We start from the raw sequence: 26,303 nt of genomic DNA, 5'->3' as shown, positions 1-26,303 counted from the left end.
CTGATTTTCATTAATTAAAGTTGAATGGTTGGCGGGTGTTGAGTGGCCTATATTTATGTGTTTGATCACCATGCGTGGAGCTCTACCATCACAAACTTCACAACAGACTGCATGTTTTAGTGCAGTATGAAAGTAGCAATATTATTGATGCCCTTTTTTATTGCTGTATGTGATCTAGACAAGCACGTGGGTTTTTCTTTTAAAAGCCTTCCCGTCTTTGATCAAAAACCTCAGCGGCTGCAGTGGATACTCAGATTTAGTTGTGAAAGCATGTGATCATCAGTGTACGGAAAAAGCAACTGCACTCAGGAGGCAAACAAAGGGTTGCTTTTATCATGACAAGTGAAGAAGTATCAGTGTAGATGCTTATGTCAGAGAAACTGCGAGTGAAGTTACTCGGTGCCGAAGTGGGATTCCTAGTTTTAATAGGAATTACTTGTCGAACCATGCATTTGGAAACTCAAATAGCCAAAGTAAAAACCTGTTTTACTTGGGATAAGGTCAGATGAGGAAAAGTTGCTGTTACTTTATACTTGCCCTCCTCTCAAAAAAAAAAAGTTTTCATCTTAACCCTATGCCTATTAAGCAACATTTTGAGAAATATCAAGCTTAAGATGGCCACTTATCCCTAAATCATTTGGGCAGTCTGCCCAAGAGATTGGCTGCTGAAATAAATCTCAAGGAGGCTTACTTTCTCATGGCAAATCATCTGCAACACACAGTGACCGAACAACACTCTGTGTTGACTTAAAGCATGTCTGAAACAATGAGCTATTTCAGCCTACCTTTTTACAAGATACTTCTCTGTACTTTCATATTTGTCAAAGGACTGGTTAATGGCCACTGACCTCACAAATGGCAACTTTCTTTTAACCACCAGAAAATATAGCAGAAGGTTTCTTTGCTTTCAAGTGGCGGTAATGTTACCAGATTTTGGGCTCAATTTTCCCCAGTTATTTGCGCCGTTTCTTTGGCACGCGGTGCTTTTTTGGCCTAAATTTAAAAATCCATATTTCCCCAAAGATTGTGCGCCAGTGTAACTCAGTTAGTTACGATTATTTTAGATTTGTTTTTTTTACTTCATTGGGGGTGTAACCTGCCACCCGTGTCAATTCTGGCCATTTAAGCAAGTTTGGCTTTGATTTACTCCAATTTTTCTTAGGATGGCGTATATGACCTCTGTGGGAAAAACTTTCTGGGCAGTTAAGAAAATCGGCGCAGGTAAGGAAATCAGCGCAACAGATGCACTTCCAGGTCCCGGACAGCAGCAGCAGAGGGGGGAAGGGCGATAGGCGAGGGAGTGGGGGGGTGGGTAGGGGGAAGAGGCCTTTCTGCCAGAGTTAGGAGCGGACACCGGCAGGGGAGAGAAGGCTTTCTGCCAAAGTTAGGAGTGGGTAACAGGAGGGAGGAGGCCTTTCAGCCTGGGATAGTAGCAGGTATCGGGAGGGAGGAGGCCCTTCAGCCTGGGATAGTAGCAGGTATCTGGAGGGAGGAGGCCCTTCAACCTGGGTTAGTAGCGGGTATCGGGATGGAGGAGGCCCTTTGGCCTGGGATAGTAAGCGGGTACAGGGAGGCCCTTCGGCCTGGGATAGCAGCGGGTACCGGCACCTGGTGGGGTGGGGGGAGAAGATAGACTTTTGTCACAAACACTTTAATAATTTAATGGTGGTAAGTTGCTGCAATATGTAAGGTGCTTGTGCAGGTTGCTATGAGCTAGCTGTTGCATGTGTCACTTTCCAGCCTCAGCCCGCAGTGGGTCCCTGGTTACCGTGTTAACGCGATCTTTTTGGCACAGATCTTGGGCTCCACCCCCCAAAGGACAGGCTAGTCAGCGCCAAAATCAACAATTCAAACGGGGAAACTTGGAAGATTTTTTTTTTGACGCAGGTGGGTCCCCAAAAAACGGATGTAACTGTTCAAGTATGCCAAAAAAACAGCTTTGGGGAAAATTGAGCCCTTTTATTTTGTGCCTCATTCCTCTTCCAAATGACATCATAAAAGTACCTCTCCTGATACTCTCTGAGTTCATAGCCTTTTAACTTGATAGTTGGTTGTTGGAGCTGATCAGTTTCTATGTTGATCTACACCCATGTATCATGATGCAGGTATCTGTGTTTTTTGGTGGTCTTAAAGTGGAGCATGGTTACTGATCCTACACTCGTGAAACAAAGCTAGCTTTCAAAGTGCATTAGAGTCCTGCCACAGAGGATTATGATCCAAAACCTTGAAAACCAGCTTTCGATTTGGAACCAGGCAATAAAGCCGCAACCTTCAGAACCTTGGGTTGGTAGCAGTGCTATTATGTTGGAGTCTATTATTAAAGAAGCAGTAGCAGGACATTTGGAAAAACATAATTCAGTCAGGCAGAGTCAGCATGGATTTATGAAAGGGAAGTCATGTTTGACAAATTTGCTGGAATTCTTTGAGGATGTAACAAACAGGGTGGATAAAGGGGAACCAATGGATGTGGTGTATTTGGACATCCAGAAGGCATTTGACAAGGTGCCACATAGATTACTGCACAAGATAAAAGTTCATGAGTTTGGGGGTAATATGTTAGCATGGATTGAGGATTGGCTAACAGAGTCGGGATAAATGGTTCATTCTCGGGTTGGCAATCCGTAACTAGTGGGGTGCCACAGGGATCAGTGCTGGGACCCCAACTACTTACACTCAGTTCCTTCTTCCAAGTCATTAATATAGATTGTAATGTAGCAAAGCTTGTTGACGATACAAAGATGGGAGGAATAATGTGTGAGGACACAAAAAATCTGCAAAAGGACATAAACAGGCTAATGAGTGGGGAAAAATTTGGCAGATGGAATATAATGTTGGAAAGTGTGAAGTTATGCACTTCGGCAAAAATCAAAAAGCAAGTTATTATTTAAATGGAGAAAAATTGCAAAGTGCTGCAGTACAGCGGGACCTAGGGGTACCTGTGCATGAAACACAAAATGATAGTATGCAGGTACAGCAAGTGATCAGGAAGACCAATGGTATCTTGGCCTTTATTGCAAAGGGGATGGAGTATAAAAACAAGGAAGTCTTGCTACAGCTATACAGGATATTGGTGAGGTCACACCTGGAATACTGCGTGCAATTTTGGTTTCCATATTTAAGAAAGGATCATCATCACAGGCAGTCTCTCGGAATCGAGGAAGACTTGCTTCCACTCCTGAAGTGAGTTCTTTGGTGGCTGAACAGTCCAATACGAGAGCCACAGACTCTGTCACAGGTGGGACAGATAGTCATTGAGGGAAGGGGTGGCCGGGACTGGTTTGCCGCACATTCTTTCCGCTGCCTCCGCTTGATTTCTGCATGCTCTCGGCGTTGACACTCAGGATGCTCAACTCCCTCCTGGATGCATTTCCTCCACTTAGGGTGGTCTTAGGCCAGGGACTTCCAGGTGTCAGTGGGGATGATGCACTTTATCAGGGAGGCTTTGAGAGTGTCCTTGTAGCGTTTCCGCTGCCCACCTTTGACTCATTTGCCATGAAGGAGCTCCGAGTAGAGCACTTACTTTGGGAGTCTCTTGTCTGGTGTGCGGACTATGTGGCCTGCCCAGCGGAACTGATCGAGTGTGGTCAGTGCTTCAATGCTGTGGATGTTAGCCTGAATGAGGATGCTGATGTTGGTGCGCCTGTCCTCCCAGGAGATTTGTAGGACCTTGCCGAGACATCGTTGGTGATATTTCTCCAGCAGCTTGAGGTGTCTACTATACATGGTGCATGTCTCTGAGCCATACAGGAGGTCAGGTATTACAACAGCCCTGTAGACCATGAGCTTGGTGGCAGTTTTAAGGCCTGGTCTTCCAACACTCTTTTCCTCAGGCGGCCGAAGGCTGCACTGGAGGCGGTGTTGGATCTCGTCGTTGATGCCTGCTCTTGTTGATGGGAGGCTTCCGAGATATGGGAAGTGGTCCATGGTGTCCAGGGCCGCGCCGTGGATCTTGATGACTGGGGGGCAGTGCTGTGTAGTGAGGATAGGCTGGTGGAGCACCCTTGTCTTACGGATGTTTAGCGTAAGGCCCATGCTTTTGTACATCTCAGTAAATACGTCGACTATGTCCTGGAGTGCAGCCTCTGTGTGCACAGACGCAGGCATCGTCCGTGTACTGTAGCTCGATGACAGACATTGGGGTGGTCTTGGACCTGGCCTGGAGACTGCGCAGATTGAACAGGTTCCCACTGGTTCTGTAGTTTAGTTCCACTCCAGCAAGGAGCTTGTTGACTGAGGTGGAGCATGGCGGCCTGTTCAACCTTAAGAAAGGATATACTTGCTTTGGAGGCAGTTCAGAGAAGGTTCTCTAGATTGATTCCGGAGATGAGGGGGTTGGCTTATGAGGAAAGGTTGAGTAGGTTGGGCCTCTACTCAATGAGAGGTGATCTTATCGAATTGTATAAGATTATGAAGGGGCAGAGGATGTTTCCACTCATAGGGGAGACTAAAACTAGGACTAATCAGAGTAGGAATTGCAGGATAGCTCCGATGAATATGTAGCTTGAGGAGTGGTGCAGAAGGGAGGGATTCAAATTCCTGGGACATTGGAACCGGTTCTGGGGGAGGTGGGACCAGTACAAACCGGATGGTCTGCACCTGAGCAGGTTCGGAACCAATGTCCTAGGGGAAGTGTTTGCTCGTGCTGTTGGGGAGGAGTTAAACTACTATGGCAGGGGGATGGGAACCTATGCAGGGAAACAAAATGGAGTCAGAAGCAAAATATAGAAAGGAGAATAGTAAAAGTAGAGGGCAGAGAAACCCAAGGCCAGAAACAAAAAGGGCCACATTACAGCAAAATTCTAAGGGGGCAAAGTGTGTTTAAAAAAAAAACAAGCCTGAAGGCTCTGTGCCTCAATGCGAGGAGTATTCGGAATAAGGTGGATGAATTAACTGCGCAGATAGCAGTTAACGGATACGATGTGATTGGCATCACGGAGACATGGCTCCAGGGTGACCAAGGCTGGGAACTCAACATCCAGGGTTATTCAGCATTTAGGAAGGATAGACAGAAAGGAAAAGGAGGCGGGTGCGTTGCTGGTTAAAGAAGAAATCAATGCAATAGTAAGGAAGGACATTGGCCTGGATGATGTGGAATCCGTATAGGTGGAGCTGTGGAATTCCAAAGGGCAGAAAACGCTAGTGGGAGTTGTGTATAGACCACCAAATAGTAGTAATGAGGTTGGGGACAGCATCAAACAAGAAATAAGGGATGTGTGCAATAAAGGTACAGCAGTAATCATGGGCGACTTTAATCTACATATTGATTGGGCTAACTTAACTGATAGCAATGCGGTGGAGGAGGTTTTCCTGGAATGTATTAGGGATGGTTTTCTAGACCAATATGTCGAGCAACCAACCAGGGAGCTGGCCATCCTAGACTGGGTGATGTGTAATGAGAAGGAACTAATTAGCAATCTTGTTGTGCGAGGCCCCTTGGGGGAAAAGTGATCATATGGTAGAATTCCTTATTAAGATGGAGAGTGACGGTTAATTCGGAAACTAGGGTCCTGAACTTAAGGAAAGGTAACTTCGACGGTATCAGGCATGAATTGGCTAGAATAGACTGGCAAAGGATACTCAAAGGGTTGATGGTGGATAAGCAGTGACAAACATTTAAAGATCACATGGATGAACTTCAGCAGTCTGGAGTAAAAATAAAACTGGGAAGGTGGCTCAACCATGGCTAACAAAGGAAATTAAGGATAGTGTTAAAGCCAAGGAAGAGGCATATAAATTAGCAACAAACCTGAGGACTGGGAGAAATTTAGAATTCAACCGAGGAGGACTAAGGGTTTAATTAGGAGAGGGAAAATAGAGTATGAGAGGAAGCTTGCAGGGAATATAAAAACTGACTGCAAAAGCTTCTATAAATATGTGAAGAGAAAAAGATTAGTAAAGACAAACGTAGGTCCCTTGCAGTCGGATTCAGGTGAATTGAATACTTCGGTTCTGTCTTCATGAAGGAAGATGCAAATAACCGTCTGAAGGTACTAGGGGACAGTGGGTCTAGTGAGAAGGAGGAACTGAAGGATATCCTTATTAGGCGGGAAATTGTGTTGGGGAAATTGATGGGATTGAAGTCTGATAAATCCCCGAGGCCTGATAGTCTGCATCCCAGAGTACTCAAGGAAGTGGCCCTAGAAATAGTGGATGCATTGGTGATCATTTTCCAACAGTCTATCAACTCTGGATCAGTTCCTATGGACTGGAGGGTAGCTAATGTAACACTCCTTTTTAAAAAAGGAGGGAGAGAGAAAACGGGTAATTATAGACCGGTTAGCCTGACATCAGTAGTGGGGAAAATGTTGGAATCCATCATTAAGGATGAAATAGCAGCGCATTTGGAAAGCAGTGACAGGATCGGACCAAGTCAGCATGGATTTATGAAAGGGAAATCATGCTTGACGAATCTTCTGGAATTTTTTTGAGAATGTAACTAGCAGAGTGGACAAGGGAGAACCAGTAGATGTGGTATATTTGGACTTTCAAAAGGCTTTTGACAAGGTCCCGCACAAGAGATTGGTGTGCAAAATCAAAGCACATGGTATTGGGGGTAATATACTGACGTGGATAGGGAACTGGTTGGCAGACAGGAAGCAGAGTCGGGATAAACGGGTCCTTTTCAGAATGGCAGGCAGTGACTAGTGGAGTGCCACAGGGCTCAGTGCTGGAACCCCAGCTCTTTACAATGTACATTAACGATTTAGATGAAGGAATAGAGTGTAATATCTCCAAGTTTGCGGATGACACTAAACTGGGTGGCGATGTGAGCTGTGAGGAGGACGCTAAAAGGCTGCAGGGTGACTTGGACAGGTTAGGTGAGTGGGCAAATGCATGGCAGATGCAGTATAATGTGGATAAATGTGAGGTTATCCATTTTGGGGGCAAAAACACGAAGGCAGAATATTATCTGAATGGCGGCAGATTAGGAAAAGGAGAGGTGCAACAAGACCTGGGTGTCATGGTTCATCAGTCACTGAAAGTGGGTACGCAGGTACAGCAGGCGGTAACGAAGGCAAATGGAATGTTGGCCTTCATAGCTAGCAGATTTGAATATAGAAGCAGTGAGGTCTTAATGTAGCTGTACAGGCCCTTAGTGAGGCCTCACCTGGAATATTGTGTTCAGTTTTGGTCTCCTAGTCTGAGGAAGGACGTTCTTGCTATTGAAGGAGTGCAGCGAAGGTTTACCAGACTGATTCCAGGGATGGCTGGGCTGTCATATGAGGAGAGACTGGATCAACTGGGCCTTTATTCACTGGAGTTTAGAAGGATGAGAGGGGATCTCATAGAAACGTATAAGATTCTGATGGGACCGGACAGGATAGATGCGGGAAGAAGGTTACCGAAGTTGGGGAAGTCCAGAACCAGGGGACATAGTCTTAGGATAAGGGGTAGGCCATTTAGGACTGAGATGAGGAGAAACTTCTTCACTCAGAGTTGTTAACCTGTGGAATTCCCTGCCGCAGAGAGTTGTTGATGCCAGTTCACTGGATATATTCAAGAGGGAGTTAGATATGGCCCTAATGGTTAAGTAGATCAAGGGGTATGGAGTGAAAGCAGGAAAAGGGGTACTGAAGGAATGATCAGCCATGATCTTATTGAATGGCGGTGCAGGCTCGAAAGGCCGAATGGGCCTACTGCATCTATTTTCTATGTTTCTAGGGGGCATAATCTTAGAATAAGGGGGCGTCCATTTAAAACTGAGATGAGGAGGAATTTCTTCTGAGGGTTGTAAATCTGTGGAATTTGCTGCCTCAGAGCTGTGGAAGCTGGGTCATTGAATAAATTTAAGACAGAGATACAGTTTCTTAACCGATAAGGGATTAAGGGGTTATGGGAGCGGGCAGGGAAGTGGACCTGAGTCCATGATCGGATCAGGCATGATCGTATTAAATGGCGGAGCAGGGTTGAGGGGGCCGTATGGCCTACTCCTGCTCCTATTTCTTATGTTCTTATGTACTTCAATTAAACTCCACCACTGGCGCACTGTGGCTACAGTATGTTCTGTCCAGAGAATGCCCATAGCAGCTCACCGAGATTACACCAACAGCACCTTGAAGCCCCACAACCTCTCTCACACCAAGAAGGACAAAAGCAGCAAGATCATAATCGCCATTACTTCCAGGTCATATACCACTGTTGCATTTTCACTGGGTCAAAACCTTGCAATTCTTATCAAACACCATCATGGAAGCACCATCAGCACAAGGACTGCAACAGTTCAAAGTCTAGGCCTCCCACCACCTCCTGGGGACAACCCTCCTGAGGGCAGGGCAGGTGGGGCTGGGGCAACAGTGCGCAGGCGCTTAGTGCAAAATAAAAAAAACAACCTGGCATAAAATGATAAAGCTGCGAATCGCAAAAAAAAACTAGGAGGGGCAGGAAATGCAGCCGAGCCAGTTTCACCCATTTCCTGAGAACAAATTAAAAAAAGAAAATAAGGTATTACCATTGACAGTCTTTCCACTAGATGCTGATTAGTAAGGTTTGTACAGCGTTAGTTGTCCCATGAATTAATTCCATGAGGGAAAATGCTGGAATCGATTATTATGAACCTAGTAACAAGGCACTTAGAAAATCATAATATGATTAGGCAGAATCAATACGGTTTTATGAAAGGGTAATCATGTTTGACAAATCTGATAGTATGTTTGGAGGGTGTAACTAACAGGGTTGATAAGGGGGAACCTGTGGATGTAGTATATTTGGATTTTCAGAAGGCTTTTGACTAGGTGCCACACAGAGTTTGTTGCACAAGATTAGAGCTTGTGGGATTGAGGGTTATATATTACCATGGATTGAGGATTGGTCAACAGACAGAAAACAGAGGGTAGGAATAAACCGGTAATTTTTGGGTTGGCTGACTGTAACTAGCAGGGTATTGCATAGATCAGTGCATGGACCTCAGCTATTTGCAATCTATATCATGACTTAGATGAGGGGACCAAGTGCAATGTATCCAAGTTTGCTGACGTTACAAAGCCAGGTGGGAAAGTAAGCTATGAGGAGAATGCAAAGGGATATAGACTGGTTAAGTGATTGGCCAGGAAAGTGGCAGATGGAGTATGATGCGGGGAAATGTGAAATTATCCACTTTGGTAGGAAGATTTAAAAAAACAGAATTTTTTAAAAAGTGAGAGACTAGTAAATGTTGGTATTCAACAGGATTTATGTGTCCTTGTACACTGACCACATGCAGATATAGCAAGCAATTCGGAAGGCAAATGGTATGTTAGCCGTTGTTCCAAGGGCGTTACAGTATAAGAGTAAGGCAGTCTTGCTGCAATTGTATAGGGCTTTGGTGAGATCACACCTCAAGTCTTGTTTACAGTTTAAATCTCCTTACCTAAGGAAGGATGTACTTGCCTTAGAAGGGAGTGCAACGAAGGTTCACTAGATTGATTCCTGTCCTATAAGGAGAGAGTGAGTAGAATGGGCCTATATTCTTTGGTGTTTAGAAGATTAAGAGGTGATCTCATTGAAATATGTAAAATTCATGGAGGGCTTGATAGAGTAGATGCTGAGAGGTTGTTTCCCATGTCTGGAGAGTCTAGAACTGAGGTCATCGTCTCAGGATAAGGGGTAGACTATTTAGGATTGAAATTTCTTCATTTAGCGGGTTGTGAATCTTTGGAATTCTGTACCCCCCCCCCCCCCCAGGGCTGTGGCTGTTCAGTTGTTGAGTATATTCAAGGCTGAGTGCGATAGAGTTTTGGGCAAGAAGGGAATCAAAGGATATTGGGATAGTGGAATGATGTAGAAGATCAACCATTATTTTATTGAATGACGAAGCAGGCTCGAGGGGCCGTAAAAGAAAGACTTGTATTTATATAGCGCCCAAAGCATTTACAGTCAATGAAATACCATATGGCTGCCTATGCTCCTATTTCTTATGTTCTTCCTGACTGGTTGCTGAGTTTTACCAAGATACGTTGGTGTTTTGTTGAGTTTCACACCATATAACCTGTCCACCTTTGCAACATTACCAACCTCTTCCGCATTTCTACTGTCACAAAAAACCTTATCTACTTTCATCAACTCTAGACTCTCTCTCTAATAACCTACTCATTGACTTCTTGAACTCCATGCTCTGAAAACTTAAACTCTATCCTGCACTTGAATGCTGGTTCCCATCCTTCGACCTTCAGTAACTCCAGGACCCAAATGCATTGAACTTAAGATTCTTGTTGAGCTGTTCAAATCCCTTTGTGACTTTGCCCCATCCTGCCTCTGCAACCTCCTCCAAACCTCATCATCTCTCCCGTACCCTCTAGATCCTTGGCTCTAGTCATCTGTGCATTCTCCACTCCCCATTATCATTGCAGGATTTTCAGCAACTTTGGCCCTACTTTAAGGAACTCCCTCCCTAAACCCCTCTGCTTCTCCGCTTGATCCTTAAAAACCTCCTGGAAATAAATCTCTTCGACCAAATATTCTGTGACCTCCCAACCCCTCCACAAAGGTTTGGTGTCCATTCTTCTCTTTCACTGTGTGCAGAGCTTTGGGATATTTATTCTATGTTACAGATGTTCTATAAATGCAATATGTTGTAAGGGTGACTTGCATAGTGCAGACAGCCTTCGGCCGCCTGAGGAAGAGAGTGTTCGAAGATCAGGCCCTCAAATCTGCCACCAAGTTCATTGTCTACAGGGCTGTAGTGATACCCGCCCTCCTGTATGGCTCAGACGTGGACCATATACAGTAGACATCTCAAGTCGCTGGAGAAATACCACCAACGATGCAAGATCCTGCAAATCCCCTGGGAGGACAGACTCACCAACGTTGGCGTCCTCGATCAGGCCAGCATCGAAGCACTGACCACACTCGACCAGCTCCGTTGGGCAGGCCACATTGTTCGCATGCCTGACGAGACTCCCAAAGCAAGCGCTCTACTCGGAACTCCTACACGGCAAGCGAGGCCCAGGTGGGCAGAGGAAATGTTTCAAAGCCTCCTTGATAAAGTGCAACATCCCCTCCGACACCTGGGAGTCCCTGGCCAAAGACCGCCCCAAGTGAAGGAAGTGCATCCAGGAGTCTCGTCGCCGAAAGCATGCCGAAAGGAAGCGCAGGCAGCGGAAGGAGCGTGTGGCAAACCAGTCCCACCCACCATTTCCTTCAACCACTGTCCCACCTGTGACAGAGACTGTAATTCCCGTATTGGACTGTTCAGTCACCTAAACTCATTTTTAGAGTGGAAGCAAGTTTTCCTCGATTTCGAGGGACTGTCTATGATGATGATGACACAGCCAATGGTGAGAATCAAAGGGGTAAGATTTAGAGGGAAGTATGGAAGGGGGAGACTCCGGAGGAGGTATGGTCTGAATGTTTCTTTTTTTAGAGATTGCTGTGTGATCTTTATGTTGGGTGAAAAGGGTAGATTAATTATCTTGTAATTATCAAAAATGATTAGAATACTTGGATAAACAAGTCAGCATTTCTCTTTGTGGAGTGAAAACTCTCTTCTAGTTGGGCATTGTTCAAATGTACTTCCTTGTAGGCCAATAGCAGAGTAGAATTTATTACTGGGAAGAAAGTTTGGGGATGGTGCGTGCAATTGGAGGAACAGGAAGTTCCAATAATAACTAATTATCCTGGAGGTAGTAAACTGTGCTGTGGGCAATGGATTCTTTTCTGGCGCAAATAAGTTATAATTTAGAAATCATTTGCTTCCAGTGCTTTAGGTTTCAAAATTGATCTCATTGCTTTAATTGATTACTCTGCATGTGTACTTTTGTTTGCCTAATCTTGCCGTATTAAAAAAATCCTTTTGTTCATTGTTCCCTCGTTTCTTTCTCTACTTTATCCCACCATTTGCCAACGACATTTTTTTTTTCGCAAAACATACAATTATTGTCGGCATAAAATTCAATTCCAAAATTTTGGTGGTTTGACCTTTATTTAAACAAAGGGAAATAAGCCAAAAAAGGTCATTATCTGAATCTTTGCCTTCTGCAACTGAATAAATGAGCAGGGTTTAAGACCAGTACTACTACTCTTGACTAACCCTGTTGTCTTTATTCTTTTGATGCAGCTCACTGACTAGATAAGACCATGGCTCGTCTAACAAAAAGGAGGCTGTCAGACTCACAAGTGGTCCAGCGACTCTGGAATGCTATTGAAGTCATCCGCAATCAGAAGCAAATTGCAAACTTGGACAGGATAACAAAGTATGTCTTTAATTAAAAACTAGCTTTTAAAATAGTTTTAACTAATGTATGGGGAATTTTGTCGAGTGGAGTTCTTTTTCTTTAAAAAATTGCACTCGACCGCATTTTTATACATAATATAACCAGATTCTCTTTGAATACTTACCAGCTTGTTGGTAAGTAGAGACAAACCTAAATAGTTTGATTTTTCATTTTCATTTTGCCCTTTTGTAAATGTGAAAAGCACCTAGGTAAAGATGGCAATACTTACATTTATACAGTATTTTATTAAAAGTGATTTTGTACAAAATCAGCTTCTTTTAGAGAGTAGTATCTGTTGGATAAACACATCTCCAGGTTCTTGGAATGGGTCACCAAAACTGGAAAAAAAATCAAAGCAGCTTAACTATTTCTTGCCTGCATGTCCTATTTCTGAATCTAAACTCTACGCTACTTTGATTTCACATTTGAGAGCCTGCTTTTTAAACATCTTTAAACCTGCTGTATCTTTAAGCATTTTTGACTAAAATATGAAAATTGCGAGTGAAATTTAATACAACACGATTAGGATGGGTAACTCTTTTTTTTGTCTGACACAGACATGATGAGCCGAATGGCGACCCCCTGTGCTGTAAATTTCTATGTTTCTCTGTAAGATCGCATTAAGGGCAGTCAAAATTTAATTTTCAGAAACTGTAAATGACAGATTCCACCTGTACAGTACTGCAAGTCTAGAAAGGCATACTTCCTCTCCCCAACTCACCCCCCACCACCAAGGACACTTCAATTTATTTTCTTTCATTGTACAATTCCTTTCACTAGATTTTACAAACCTGCTCAGTTTATTGATTTCCTGGGCAAAATGAGATAAGAAGGGGAGGGAAAATGCAATGTATACCATGATTAGGTTAGGAGGAAAAGCCTTCTCCTTCCTTGGTTTCTCTGCAAATTATTGTTGTGATCTTCATGTAGTCTAGAAGTGTGCAATGATACATTTTAGTATGAAGAATGAGGAGAGGCAATATAATTTAAATGGTATAATTTTAAAGGGGGTGCAGAGGAGAGAGATCTGGCGGGGCGGGTGGTGGTATGTACACAAATCTTTACGGTGGCAGGAAAAGTTGATATGGATGTTAAAAAGCATACAGGATCCTTGGCTTTATAAATTGAGGCATAGAGTACAAAAGCAAGGAAGTTACGCTGAAACTTTATAAATCACTGGTTAGGTACCAGCTGGAGTATTGTGTCCAATTCTGGGCACCACACTTTAGAAAGGATTTCAAGGCCTTTGATAGGGTGCAGAGGAGATTTGCTAGAATGGTATCAGGGATGAGCGACTTCAGTTATCAGTAGGTACTGGAGAAGCTGGAGTTGTTGCCCTTAGAGCAACGAAGGTTAAGGGGAGGTGATGGAGGTGTTCAAAATCATGAAAGGCTCCAACAGAGTAAATAAGGAGAAACTGTTTCCAATAGCAGAAGGGCTGGTAATCGGAGGACACAGATTTAAAGTAATTGGCAAAAGAACCAGAGGCGAGATGAGAAATTTATGCAGCGAGTTGGTATGATCTGGGTGCATGGTCTGAAAGGGTGGTGGAAGCAGATTCAATAATAACTTTCTAAAGGGAATTGGAAGTGGAAAAAATTTGCAGAGTTATAGGGCAAGGGCTGGCGAGTGGGATTAATTAGATATCTTTCAAAGAGCCTGCACATGCACAGTGGACCAAATGGCCTGATTCAATGATTCTATGTTCTTAGTTTGTTTCTAAGCAACTTAATTCTGTTGATTTTAATAAATCGATCCAGCAAGATGGTTTCCCTGAAACGGCTATATGCCATTCATTAAAGAGCAAATTTTAAATGAAATATCCAAAATAATTTGTCTAAGGTGGTCTAATAGTTCATAAAGCAGGTGTGTGTTTTGTTGCACTTTGTGTTTGTTTCCCTCCTTCCTGCTGATATTCCTTTGGTAACCATGTTTTGACAGGGTGGCCAGCTTGTATGTTGCTGTATATTGCTTCCAACTCGGTTGCTCTGTTGGGCATTTTACTACTTCCTGAAACAAATTGGTAGTTTTTATTTTTTTTATAATCTGTGTCAATACATTTAATAATTTCCACATTTCCTCTCCATTCTTGCAGCCGCCATGTACCATAGTGTTCAGTTTATAAAGGAAATCACAAGACCATTTCCCTTTGATAGATTTGAAATTGGTATTGGGACATCACCCATATGACCTTGCTCTTTCTGCCCCGCCCAACCTGGTGGAACTTGTTTCTCCCCCAGCCCACGCTCTCCATTACTAGCATGCGTAGTTTGCATACTTGATTCCAGATTGACAAATATAGTACCGGTGTGAATACACATTGAGTTTTCGAAGCTGAACAATAGCTGCTGTCTGAGGTGTGTTATCCCAACATGATTTTGTGCAATATTTATTTGAGCTTCTTAGTCAGAACTGGAAGGATTAACTTCATAAATGAGATGCCAGGAAAAGACCAGAATTTTGTAATAACATTCAACAGGTCACCTAATTCTGAAACCTTGTCAAACTCGATAGCAGTCAGTGCCGCCTTGCTCTCGTCATTGGTGATGTTGACGCTAAGCTTAAATAACTCCTTTTCCATTGCTTTGGGAAGGTTCAAATCCAACAGCTATTTCGGTGGTTAGTTTGATTTGGGCAAGAAATTAAGGCCAAGAGGTGTTAAATGGAAAATAAGAAACTCTGAATCATTTTTAAGCGATGAGTGATAAATCTTGGAGTCTGACCTACAGACTCCCAGGGTGTAACTGGCTGAGAACAGGGAGCCTGCCAACTCTTTGTATGTATCGGCTCTCCAACAGTAAGTCACAAATAGCTTTGACCCCTGTTTGGTTGAGGGTACTCTGTCACCATTCAGAACGACTCTTACTGGTTTGTTACATAATTAAAAAAATGGAAATATTTTGCTCCTCAGTATTTAAGAGCTAAATTAAATCCCAGTAAGTGGCAATTATTTTTCTATATTCTTGTCAGCACGTTCCTTGACTTCAGACTTAAACGCAGCTGCATTCAGCATTCATGTAATAGACTCAATTCTTTTTTTGACATCTTGTCAAATGCAGCTGCCTAACCTCAAGTGAGAACTTTCTATCTACTCCAGCTCACAAAGTTAATTGTGGTTCAGGGAAAAATGTAATTGGAGTTCAGGGGAGTGAGATTGGGTGGGGGTGGTGGGGGAAGAGAGAAGTAAAAATATATTAAAGGCTGCAATATATAGTTTGCACTGAATTGCAGCAAGAATAACAATTTGCACAGTGCCATTAACACATTAAAATGTCTCCAGTAACTTCATAAAGGGAGGGTCCAATATGCAGGAGTCGGGTGTAGAGTTAGGGTTGATAAATAAAGGCGTGGCTGAAAAGGTGGGCTATTGAGGCATTTGAATGTAGAGGAATTTAGGAAGAGAGCTCCAGGGAGCAGGGACATGTGTATGAATGCTCTGGCCCCAATGGTGGAGCGTTGAGAAGGCAGGGCTTGCAGCAGACTGGAGCTGGTAGTGGAAGGTAATGCTGGGACATGGGAGTGGAGGAGATTACAGAGGGAGGGTCATGGAAGGGTTTGTAAATAAGGAATAGCATTTTGAATTCAATATGCTGGAAGTGGGAAAACAACGGAAGTTGGCAAGGACAAGGATCATTGTTTAGTGGATTTTAGTAATTGAAATATCATCATAGGTGGTCCCTCGTATCGAGGATGACTTGCTTCCACGCTAAAAAGGGATGAGTTCACAGGTGTTTCAATGACTGACCTAATATTCCAGATCCCGAACTACATCCTGAAGGGTGGAAGATAACTGCGTGGATTTTTTTAACATGTGGTGATCGTTGCACACCAGCCACCACACGGGCTTGACAGAGCCAGGTCTTGGTCCAGTGGCAAGGATTATCCAAGACGACTGGAGACCTGCTGCATGGACCTAGTGCGCGCACACATCGCAGTGTGGACTGGCTCATGCTGCCCCTGGGCTCACGCCTCTTCTGGGCCCCGAACTCGCGCCTCTTCTGGACCCCGAACTCGTCAGTCCATGATCCCTCGCTGCTCCTGCGCCCCAACCTCGCCGCTCCTGCTGTGCCTGCCCACCCTCCAATCACCAACCTGGACCTTGGTGACGTCCAATCCAGTCACCCTCTTCGCTGCCATCGCCCTCTTGCACAGCTCGCGCCGTACCTTGCAGTGGCCTCCATGCTGCTCCCAGGGCCGCTCACCTTTTATTGCCCTGACCTGCCGCTGGTGTTCCCGTAGATCTAGGCCTCCATGTTGCTCCCATGGCTGCTCACCGCTCGCCTTTTATGACCCCGACCTGCTGCTGGTGAGCTCAGTTCAAATACATACATGCTGTGTGACTTGTTGAGGGTTGCAGCTTCTTGGCTGGTGTTTAAATTTTAAGAGATTTATTAATTCATAAAGCGTCAGGGAATTAATGGCACTTTTCAAATCCAAGCAAATTGCTCTGGATCATTTCTAGAATAACCTGCTCTTGCATTTCTGGGCTTTTCAAATAAAAATCATCTCGGCACCGTGAATACAGCGGGACAGACAGAGAGGGGTAAATGGCCAGAAGGGATCCTGACCAATTTGTTGCCCATTTAACTCAATAGGTAGAAATTCGGGAGTATTCATTAGGGGCTTGTGCTCCTCTTCCCCAATTTCCCTATACTCACTGTTCTGAGGCAATCCAACAGCCCTGGGTACATGGACAGGGAAATCTAGCTCTCTCTATCAGGGCATTTACAAATCTTTCTTTGAGATTGATAACTACCACATTTGACGAGAGAATATTAAAGGTATCACTGTAAAAGTATTAATTACAGTAAATTTTAACGATGTACAAGCAAATTATTATTTACCAATGCATGATGCAACTGCTGTAAATATGTGTTAAATTATTGCTGCTGTTCTCTTGTTCTATGAATGGTCAATAAATCTGTTTGGCGATTAAAGCTAAAACAATGCTTGGTGTAGTTTTACTCGGCAACTTTACAACAACAAGGAGAATCCCACTAATTTACAAGATAGATAAAACAAATCTAAACCTTGCACTCTTTTTTCTCTTGGTGATGGCCTTAAATTGATGCCCTTTAGTTACAAGTGGAAATAAGTTCGCTGATATATCGGACCCAAATTCCTCTTCATTTTGATCTCCTCATCAGATCACCACTCATATCTGTTGGCTTGACACATTATATGTAAAGCTAATAATGGCAAAGCATTGGAAATGTCGCTACTGGAGGTTATGAGGCCAGTGGAGAGGGTTTTTTTGCAGTGTTTGAGTGCAGGTAATGGATCTGCTGCAGGGTTTGAAGCTCAGCTCAGGATTAAACTGGACGCCAAGATTGTGCAATGTTGGGTTCAGCCTGAGCGAGCAGCTAGGGAGAGTGTTGAACTAGGGCTAAGGTACAACTTTTCTGGTAGGAGCTGTACAAGACGACTTCAGGCTTGTCAGATAGTCAATTGGGCAGCACAGTATTATGTTGTGGATTCAGAGTGATGGTGGGAAGGTGAAGCTGGATGTCATCGGTATGAGGGGCCTGAGGTGGAAAAGACCAACAATATTTTAGAACCAGATTTCTGTTAACATGCTTTTGCTATATTAGTAGCTTATCAACTTTGGAGCATTTTGGAAACTTGCTGAATAAATATACCACACTTTTCACAGCATTTTATTTTTTGTTTGCCAAAATACTGTAAATCCTAATGAATGTAAAGTGGGTGCCTCAATTAGGCTGTATTGTTAAAATATCGTCGGAAAATTTGGTGCCATTTTGCTTGAACCGTAGAATGGCAATTACACAAGTAGTGCCGTGCTGTTCAGAGAATCGCATCCCTATTTCGGCTCGAGCCTCCCTTCAAGCATGGGTCCCCTGCTGGGAACACACAATTATGGATGTGGCAGATATTGCCTTATTCTCTCTGGCATTTTGTTTTTTTCCTTAGGTTGTGCACTAGTATTTGATGTCCTTTGCTGCAACCAGTAATCATTTGTCTTATTTAGGGTTCATTTTACTATGACTATTATACAGGGTATAAAATGTGGCATCATGAAAGGTTGGCACTTTGCAAAAAAGATCAATGTTGCAAGAATTGCTGAGTAATAGTATGCTTTTACAAGGCAGCAAGATAATCTGGACCACCCAGATGAAATTTGATGTAAATAACTCTAATGTCTCGTGCCAATGAGTTGTCTCCTTATTAGGACTGTTGCACACGGAAGCAGCAATATAGTTTAGAAACATAGAAACATAGAAAATAGGTGCAGGAGCAGGCCATTCAGCCCTTCTAGCCTGCACCGCCATTCAATGAGTTCATGGCTGAACATGAAACTTCAGTACCCCCTTCCTGCTTTCTCGCCATAACCCTTGATCCCCCGAGTAGTAAGGACTTCATCTAACTCCCTTTTGAATATATTTAGTGAATTGGCCTCAACTACTTTAGAAAGCAAATCAAGTCTGAATGAAAGATTGCTATAGTATTATATCCTAAAAAGCAATACACTTGTGTTGTAAAACTGCTTATTTCATGACTTGAATCAATGCTTTCATGTTACTGTGATGGGGCATTTCCTACCAAGTTCCATAGCTTCCATCCAGAATACTGTGCATCCAGATATGCTTGCTGTATGTTGCTGTAAATTCTGCTTTATATAAACCATAACTCGTGGCAAGCATTTGTAAACTCTAAATTCCTGGATTTATACCTTCAATATTATATCAGATTTTTGATATTGAAAGCAGACACTAGCAGTTTTATTGGCTGAAGTTTTGTATTTACAAAAAAACTTGCACTTGCATTGTGCTTATCACATATTCACTGGAGTTCAGAAGAATGAGAGGGGACCTCATAGAAACATATAAAATTCTGACGGGGTTAGACAGGTTAGATGCAGGAAGAATGTTCCCAATGTTGGGGAAGTCCAGAACCAGGGGTCACAGTCTAAGGATAAGGGGTAAGCCATTTAGGACCGAGATGCGGAGGAACTTCTTCACCCAGAGAGTGGTGAACCTGTGGAATTCTCTACCACAGAAAGTTGTTGAGGCCAATTCACTAAATATATTCAAAAAGGAGTTAGATGAGGTCCTTACTGCTAGGGGGATCAAGGGGTATGGCGAGAAAGCAGGAATGGGGTACTGAAGTTGAATGTTCAGCCATGAACTCATTGAATGGCGGTGCAGGCTAGAAGGGCCGAATGGCCTACTCCTGCACCTATTTTCTATGTTTCTATGTTTCTATGATGGCATCCAAAAACACTTCACAACCATTGGATTATTATTGAAGTGCAGTTACCTTTACTGTAGTTATGTATGTAAATGTGGCTGCCAGTTTGTGCACACAAGGGGTTCAAAATTAGCCACCATTTTTTTGAAGCTAACGTTTTTGGAGGTAACTTAATTTTGCAAGTTTCGTCTATGTTATAACATCGTCTTTAACAGTTAACGGCAGATTTTTTTTAGTTAACGTTTTTGACGTCACTCGGGGTCACAATGCCATTTTTGCGAGTTTCACCAAGAACAATTTTTTAAGGACGGCGCTGTGTACCGCTCAAGGCACACAGGGTTGGAGTGCCGGCCGGCAGGATCGTCCCTCGGCCGGACACAGGAGCACGGCTTCGAAAGGAGCCGGGGGAGGGGGAAGGAGGAAGCCAAGCTGGGGAGAGGGGCGGCAGCGGGGGGCCATTCGGCCAGGGATGGGGGGGGGGGGGAGGGGGCATTTGGCCAGAGATAGGGGCAGCAGCGGGGGGGCATTTGCGAGTCGTTGGCTGGGACGGGGAGTTTCAGCATCGAAACACTCCCAGGGCAGGTACAGCACGGATACAAAAGCACAATACTGGATGCTGGCATCTGGAGTAAAAACCGAAAATGCTGGAAATGTCAGCGGGTCGGCACAGGAAAAATCAGCACGGGTTAGCTACAGAGTAAAGCGCTACAATTACACGTTACCGTGGAAACCTAAAATGCTTGGGCATGCGCAGAATGGGGCCTCACTTTTTCAGCGCAGAAGTTAAGCTCCACCCTCGGCCAGCGGTCTTTCTGTGCTGCACCAAAATGAAAGGTAATTACGGCGAAACTTTGGACTTTTTTTTTGGCGCTTTTGCTCACGAAAATACCGGCCGGTCGCGTCAAAAATCAGCAATGTGGAATTTTGGACCCCTGGTCCCACAAACAACAAATGAATGAATGAGCAGATCACCTGTTTTTAGTAATGTTGGTCAAAGGAGAAATGTTGGCCACGACACTGGAAGAATCCTCCATTCTTCAAATAGTGCCATTGGATTTTGTTTAATGTTCACCTCAATGGGAAGCCATATTACTTTAATATCTCATCCAAAAGACAGCACCTCGAGCACTTCGGCAGAATGCTCCTGTCTGATCCGTTCAATTCATTATACCAGCTGGTCGAATATCTCGTACAAAATGGATGAAAAGATGAGTGTGTGCAAATTGTGACAATCTGAAATAAAAATAGGCAATGTTGCAAATGCATAGCAGGTCTAGCAGCATCTGGGAAAAGAGACTTTCAGTGACTGATGAACCATGACACCCAAGTCTCGTTGCACCTTCCCTTTTCCTAATCTGCCGCCATTCAGATAATATTCTGCCTTCGTGTTTTTACCCCCAAAGTGAGTAACCTCACATTTATCCACATTATACTGCACCTGCCATGTATTTGCCCAGTCACCTAACCTGTCCAAGTCACCCTGCAGCCTCTTAGCATCCTCCTCACAGCTCACAGCGCCACCCAGCTTAGTGTCGTCTGCAAACTTGGAGATAATACACTCAATTACTTCATCTAAATCGTTAATGTATATTGTAAAAAGCTGGGGTCCCAGCACTGAACACTGCTGTACTCCACTAGTCACTGCCTGCCATTCTGAAACGGACCTGTTTATCCCGACTCTCTGCTTCCTGTCTGCCAACCAGTTCTCTGTCCACGTCAGTACATTACCCCCAATACCATGTGCTTTGATTTTGCACATCAGTCTCTTGTGTGGGACCTTGTCAAAAGCCTTTTGAAAGTCCAAATACACCACATCCACTGGTTCTCCATTGTCCACTCTACTAGTTACATCCTCAAAAAATTCCAGAAGATTTGTCAAGCATGATTTCCCTTTCAGAAATCCATGCTGACTTGGACCGATCCTGTCACTGCTTTCCAAAAGTGCTGCTATTTCATCTTTAATAATTGATTCCAACATTTTCCCCACTACTGATGTCAGGCTTAACCGGTCTATAATTACTTGTTTTCTCTCCCCCTCCTTTTTAAAAAAAGTGGTGTTACATTAGCTACCCTCCAGTCCATAGTAACTGATCCACAGTCGACAGACTCTTGGAAAATGATCACCAATGCATCCACTATTTCGATGGCCACTTCCTTAAGTACTCTGGGATGCAGACTATCAAGCCCCGGGGATTTATCGGCCTTCAATCCCATCAATTTCCCTAACACATTTTCCCGTTTTATAAGGATATCCTTCAGTTCCTCCTTCTCACTAGAACCTCGGTCCCCTAGTATTTCCGGAAGGTTATATGTATCTTCCTTCGTGAAAACAGAACCAAAGTATTTGTTTAACTGGTCTGCATTTCTTTGTTCCCCATTATAAATTCACCTGAATCTGACTGCAAGGGACCTATGTTTGTTTTCACTAATCTTTTTCTCTTCACATATCTATAGAAGATTTTGCAGTCAGTTTTTATGTTCCCAGCAAGCTTCTCTCATACTCTATTTTCCCCCTCTTAATTAAACCCTTTGTCCTCCTGCTGTATTAAAAAAAATCTCCCAGTCCTCAGGTTTTCTGCTTTTTCTGGCCAATTTATATGCCTCTTCCTTGGATTTAACACTATCCTTAATTTCCCTTGTTAGCCACGGTTGAGCCATCTTCCCCATTTTATTTTTACTCCAGACAGTGATGTACAATTGTTGAAGTTTATCCATGTGATCTTTAAATGTTTACCATTGCCTCTCCACCATCAACTCTTTAATTATCACTCGCCAAGTCACGTCTCCATACCATTGAAGTTACCTTTCCCCAAGTTCAGGACCCTTGTCTCTGAATTAACTGTGTCACTCTCCATCTTAATAAAGAATTCTACCATGTTATGGTCACTCTTCCCCAAGGGGCCTTGCACAACAAGATTGTTAATTAGTCCTTTCTCATCACACATCATCCAGTCTGGAATGGCCAGCCCTGTAGTTGGTTCCTCGACATATTTGTCTAGAAAACCATCCCTAATACACTCCAGGAAATCCTCCTCCACCGCATTGCTGCCGGTTTGGTTAGCCCAGTCAATATGTCGATTAAAGTCGCCTATGATAACTGCTGTACCTTTATTGCACGCAGCCCTAATTTCTTGTTTGATGCTGTCCCCATCCTCATTACTACTGTTTGGTGGTCTGTTCACAACTCCCACTAGCATTTTCTCCCTTTGGTATTCCGCAGCTCCACCCATACAGATTCCACATCATCCAACCAATGTCCTTCCTTACTATTGCATTAATTTCCTCTTTAACCAGCAACGCCACCCCACCTCCTTTTCCTTTCTGTCTTATCCTTCCTAAATATTGAATATCCCTGGATGTTGAGTTCCCAGCCTTGGTCACCCTGGAGCCATGTCTCCATGATGCCAATTACATCATATCCATTAACTGCTATCTGCGCAGTTAATTCGTCCACTTTATTCTGAATACTCCTCACATTGAGGCACAGAGCCTTCAGGCTTGTCTTTTTAACACCCTTTACCTCTTTAGGATTTTGGTGTAATGTGGCCCTTTTTGCTCTTTGCCTTGGGGTTTCTCTGCCCTCCACTTTTACTTTTCTTCTTTCTATCTTTTGCTTCTGCCCCCATTCTACTTCCCTTTGTCTCCCTGCATAGGTTCCCATCCCCCTGCCATATTAGTTTAACCCCTCCCCAACAGCACGAGCAAACACTCCCCCATGGACATTGGTTCTGGACCTGCCCAGGTGCAGACCATCCGGTTTGTACTGGTCCCACCTCCCCCAGAACCGGTTCCAATGTCCCAAGAATTTGAATCCCTCCCTTCTGCACCACTGCTCAAGCCACGTATTCATCTGAACTATCCTGCGATTCCTACTCTGACGAGCACATGGCACTGGTAGCAATCCTGAGATGACTACCTTTGAGGTCCTGCTTTTATAATTTAACTCCTAGCTCCCTAAATTCAACTTGTAGGATTTCATCCCGTTTTTTACCTATATCGTTGGTACTTATATGCACCACGACAACTGGCTGTTCACCCTTCCCCTCTAAAATGTCCTGCACCTGCTCCGAGATATCCTTGACCCTTGCACCAGGGAGGCAACATACCATCCTGGAGTCTCGATTGCGGCCGCAGAAACGTCTATCTATTCCCCTTACAATAGAATCCCCTACCACTATAGCTCTCCCACACTTTTTCCTGCCCTCCTATGCAGCAGAGCCAACCACGGTGCCATGGACTTGGCTGCTGCTGCCCTCCCCTGATGAGTCATCCATCTCAACAGTATCCAAAGCGGCGTATCTGTTTTGCAGGGGGATGCCCGCAGGGGACCCCTGCACTACCTTCCTTCCACTGCTCTTCCTGTTGATCACCCATTCTCTATCTAGCTGTGTAACCGTTACCTGTTGTAAGACCAATTCACTAAACGTGCTATTCACATCATTCTCAGCATCGTGGATGCTCCAGAGTGAATCCACCCACAGCTCCAGTGCTGTAATGCGGTCTGTCAGGAGCTGCAGCCAGATACGCTTCCCGCATATGTAGTCGTCGGGGGCACTAGAAGCGTCCCTGACTTCCCACATAGTACAGGAGAAGCATAACATGTGTCTGAGCTCTCCTGTCATGACTTATCCCCTAGATTAACTTAATTTGGCAACAATAATGCTAAAGGTTACTTACTAATAAAGAAAAGAAAAAGAAAAAACTACTCACCAATCACTTACCCCCTTGGCTGTGACGTCAGTTTTCGATTTCTTTCTACTTTTTTGGCCGCTCCGATGTCCCCGAACCTCTTGCTGTGACGTCACACTTAGTTTTCTTTTCCTCCCAGGTCAGGGAGTCAGCACTGTTGGGGAAAACAAGACAAAGCAACACCTGTCGCTCCCACTTGCCCGAACTCTCCCACTTACCAAACTCTTAACTTTGCACTCTGACCTGCCGCTGCACTCTGAGCAAGACTGCACCAAGCCCCCTCTTTTTATACTGTTCCTGGCTGACTCACTTGCCTATTTAGGGAACCAGTTTTTACTAGCTGCCCAATTAACTAAGCTAATTTGCTTGTTTGTCTCTGCTTAAACCTACAAGACTCCTTTCTCTTTAATATTGCAGTTTTACTTAAACTTGCAGGGAGGCCTTACTGCAGTTGTACAGGGCCTTGGTGAGGCCACACCTTGAATATTGTGCACAGTTTTGGTCTCCTAAGCTGAGGAAGGATATTCTTGCTATTGAGGGAGTGCAGCGAAGGTTCACCAGACTGATTCTTGGGATGGTAGGATTGACATATGAAGAAAGACTGGATCGACTAGGTTTATATTCACTGGAATTTAGAAGAATGAGAGGGGATCTCATAGAAACATATAAAATTCTGACAGGATTGGACAGGTTTGATGCAGGAAGAATGTTCCCGATGTTGGGGAAGTCCAGAACCAGGGGTCACAGTCTAAGGATAAGTGGTAAGCCATTTAGGACCGAGATGAGGAGAAACTTCGTTACTCAGAGAATTGTGAACCTGTGGAATTCTCTACACAGAAAGTTGTTGATGCCAGTTCGTTAGATATATGCAAAAGGGAGTTAGATGTGGCCCTTATGGCTAAAGGTATGGAGAGGAAGCAGGAATGAGGTACTAAAGTTGCATGATCAGCCATGATTATATTGAATGGTGTTGCAGGCTCGAAGGGCCGAATGGCCTACTCCTGCACCTATTTTCTATGTTTCTATCCCCTTTGCAATAAAAGCCAAGGTTCCATTGGCCTTCCTGATCACTTGCTGTACCTGCATACCAACCTTGTGTTACATGCACCACGACCCCCAGGTCCCGCTGTACTACAGCACTTTGCAATTTTTCGCCATTTAAATAATAACTTGCTCTTCGATTTTTTTTTTGTTGCAAAAGTGCATAACATCATACTTTCCAACATTATATTCCATCTGCCAAATTTTTGCCCATTCACTTAGCCTGTTTATGTCCTTTTGCAGGTTTTTTGTGTCCTCCTCACGCTGCATTTCCTCCCAACTTTGTATCGTCAGCAAGCTTGGCTGCGTTGCACTCGGTCCCTTCATCCAAGTCATTAATATAGATTGTAAATAGTTGGGGTCCCAGCACTGATCCCTGTGGCATCCCACTAGTTATTGATTGTCAACCTGAGAAAGAACCATTTATCCCGACTCTGTTTTCTGTTAGTTAGCCACTCCTCTATCCATGCTAATATATTACCTGCAACCCCGTGAACTTTTATCTTGTGCAGTAACCTTTTTAGTGACACCTTGTCAAATGCCTTCTGGAAGTCCAAATACACCACATCCACTGTTTCCCCTTTGTCCACCCTGTTCATTTCATCCTCAAAGAATTCCAGCAAATTTGTCAAACATGACTTTCCCCTTCTTAAAGTCACTGTGCAACTGTATCCTCTGTCCATGCTTGATTGAGTTGAGTTTCTTGATGACATAACGGCAAGGGTTGATGACTGTAGTGAGGTTGACGTTCAAAAGGCGGTTGATAAAGTACCATATAATACATTTGTTAGCAAAATTAAAGCCCGTGGAATTAAAGGGGCAGTGGCAGCTTGGATATAAAATTGGCAAAGAGACAAAACCGAGAGTAGTGATGAACGGTTGTTTTTTTAGACTAGAGGGAAGTATACTGCGTTGTGCCCCAGAGGTCAGTATAAGAACATAACAAATGGGAGCAGGAGTAGGCCATTTAATAAGATCATGGCCAATCTGATCTTGGCCTCAGCTCCACTTCCCTGCCTGCTTCCCATAACCCTTAACTCCCTTATCATTCAAAAATCTATCTACACCTTAAAAATAATCAATGGCCCAGCCGCCACAGCTCTCTGGGGCAGAGAATTCCACAGATTTACAACCCTCCGTGAAGAAATTCCTCCTCATCTCAGTTCTAAATGGGCG

The 26,303-nt window shown here is 43.9% G+C and overlaps 1 protein-coding gene across 8 annotated transcripts in view; it reads left to right on the top strand.

Annotated features, from left to right (window-relative positions):
- Nucleotides 1-26,303, top strand: part of zmynd11 (zinc finger, MYND-type containing 11) — a 223,277-nt gene that overhangs the window by 81,002 nt on the left and 115,972 nt on the right. For 6 of the 8 annotated variants that reach the window (XM_070881598.1, XM_070881597.1, XM_070881603.1 and 3 more), the window contains one exon: nucleotides 12,032-12,167. In XM_070881598.1, the coding sequence (XP_070737699.1) occupies nucleotides 12,052-12,167 (116 nt within the window). In that variant the 5' untranslated portion in view covers nucleotides 12,032-12,051. Of the gene's footprint in view, nucleotides 1-1,203; nucleotides 1,222-1,867; nucleotides 1,888-12,031; nucleotides 12,168-26,303 lie in introns of those variants that run through there. The other 2 variants (XM_070881600.1, XM_070881602.1) reach the window with 2 other exon arrangements.

The sequence above is a fragment of the Pristiophorus japonicus genome, chromosome 5 (genome assembly GCF_044704955.1).
Source record: "Pristiophorus japonicus isolate sPriJap1 chromosome 5, sPriJap1.hap1, whole genome shotgun sequence".
Classification (NCBI taxonomy): Eukaryota; Metazoa; Chordata; class Chondrichthyes; family Pristiophoridae; genus Pristiophorus; species Pristiophorus japonicus.
This window is presented reverse-complemented; position numbering and strand designations above follow the sequence as displayed.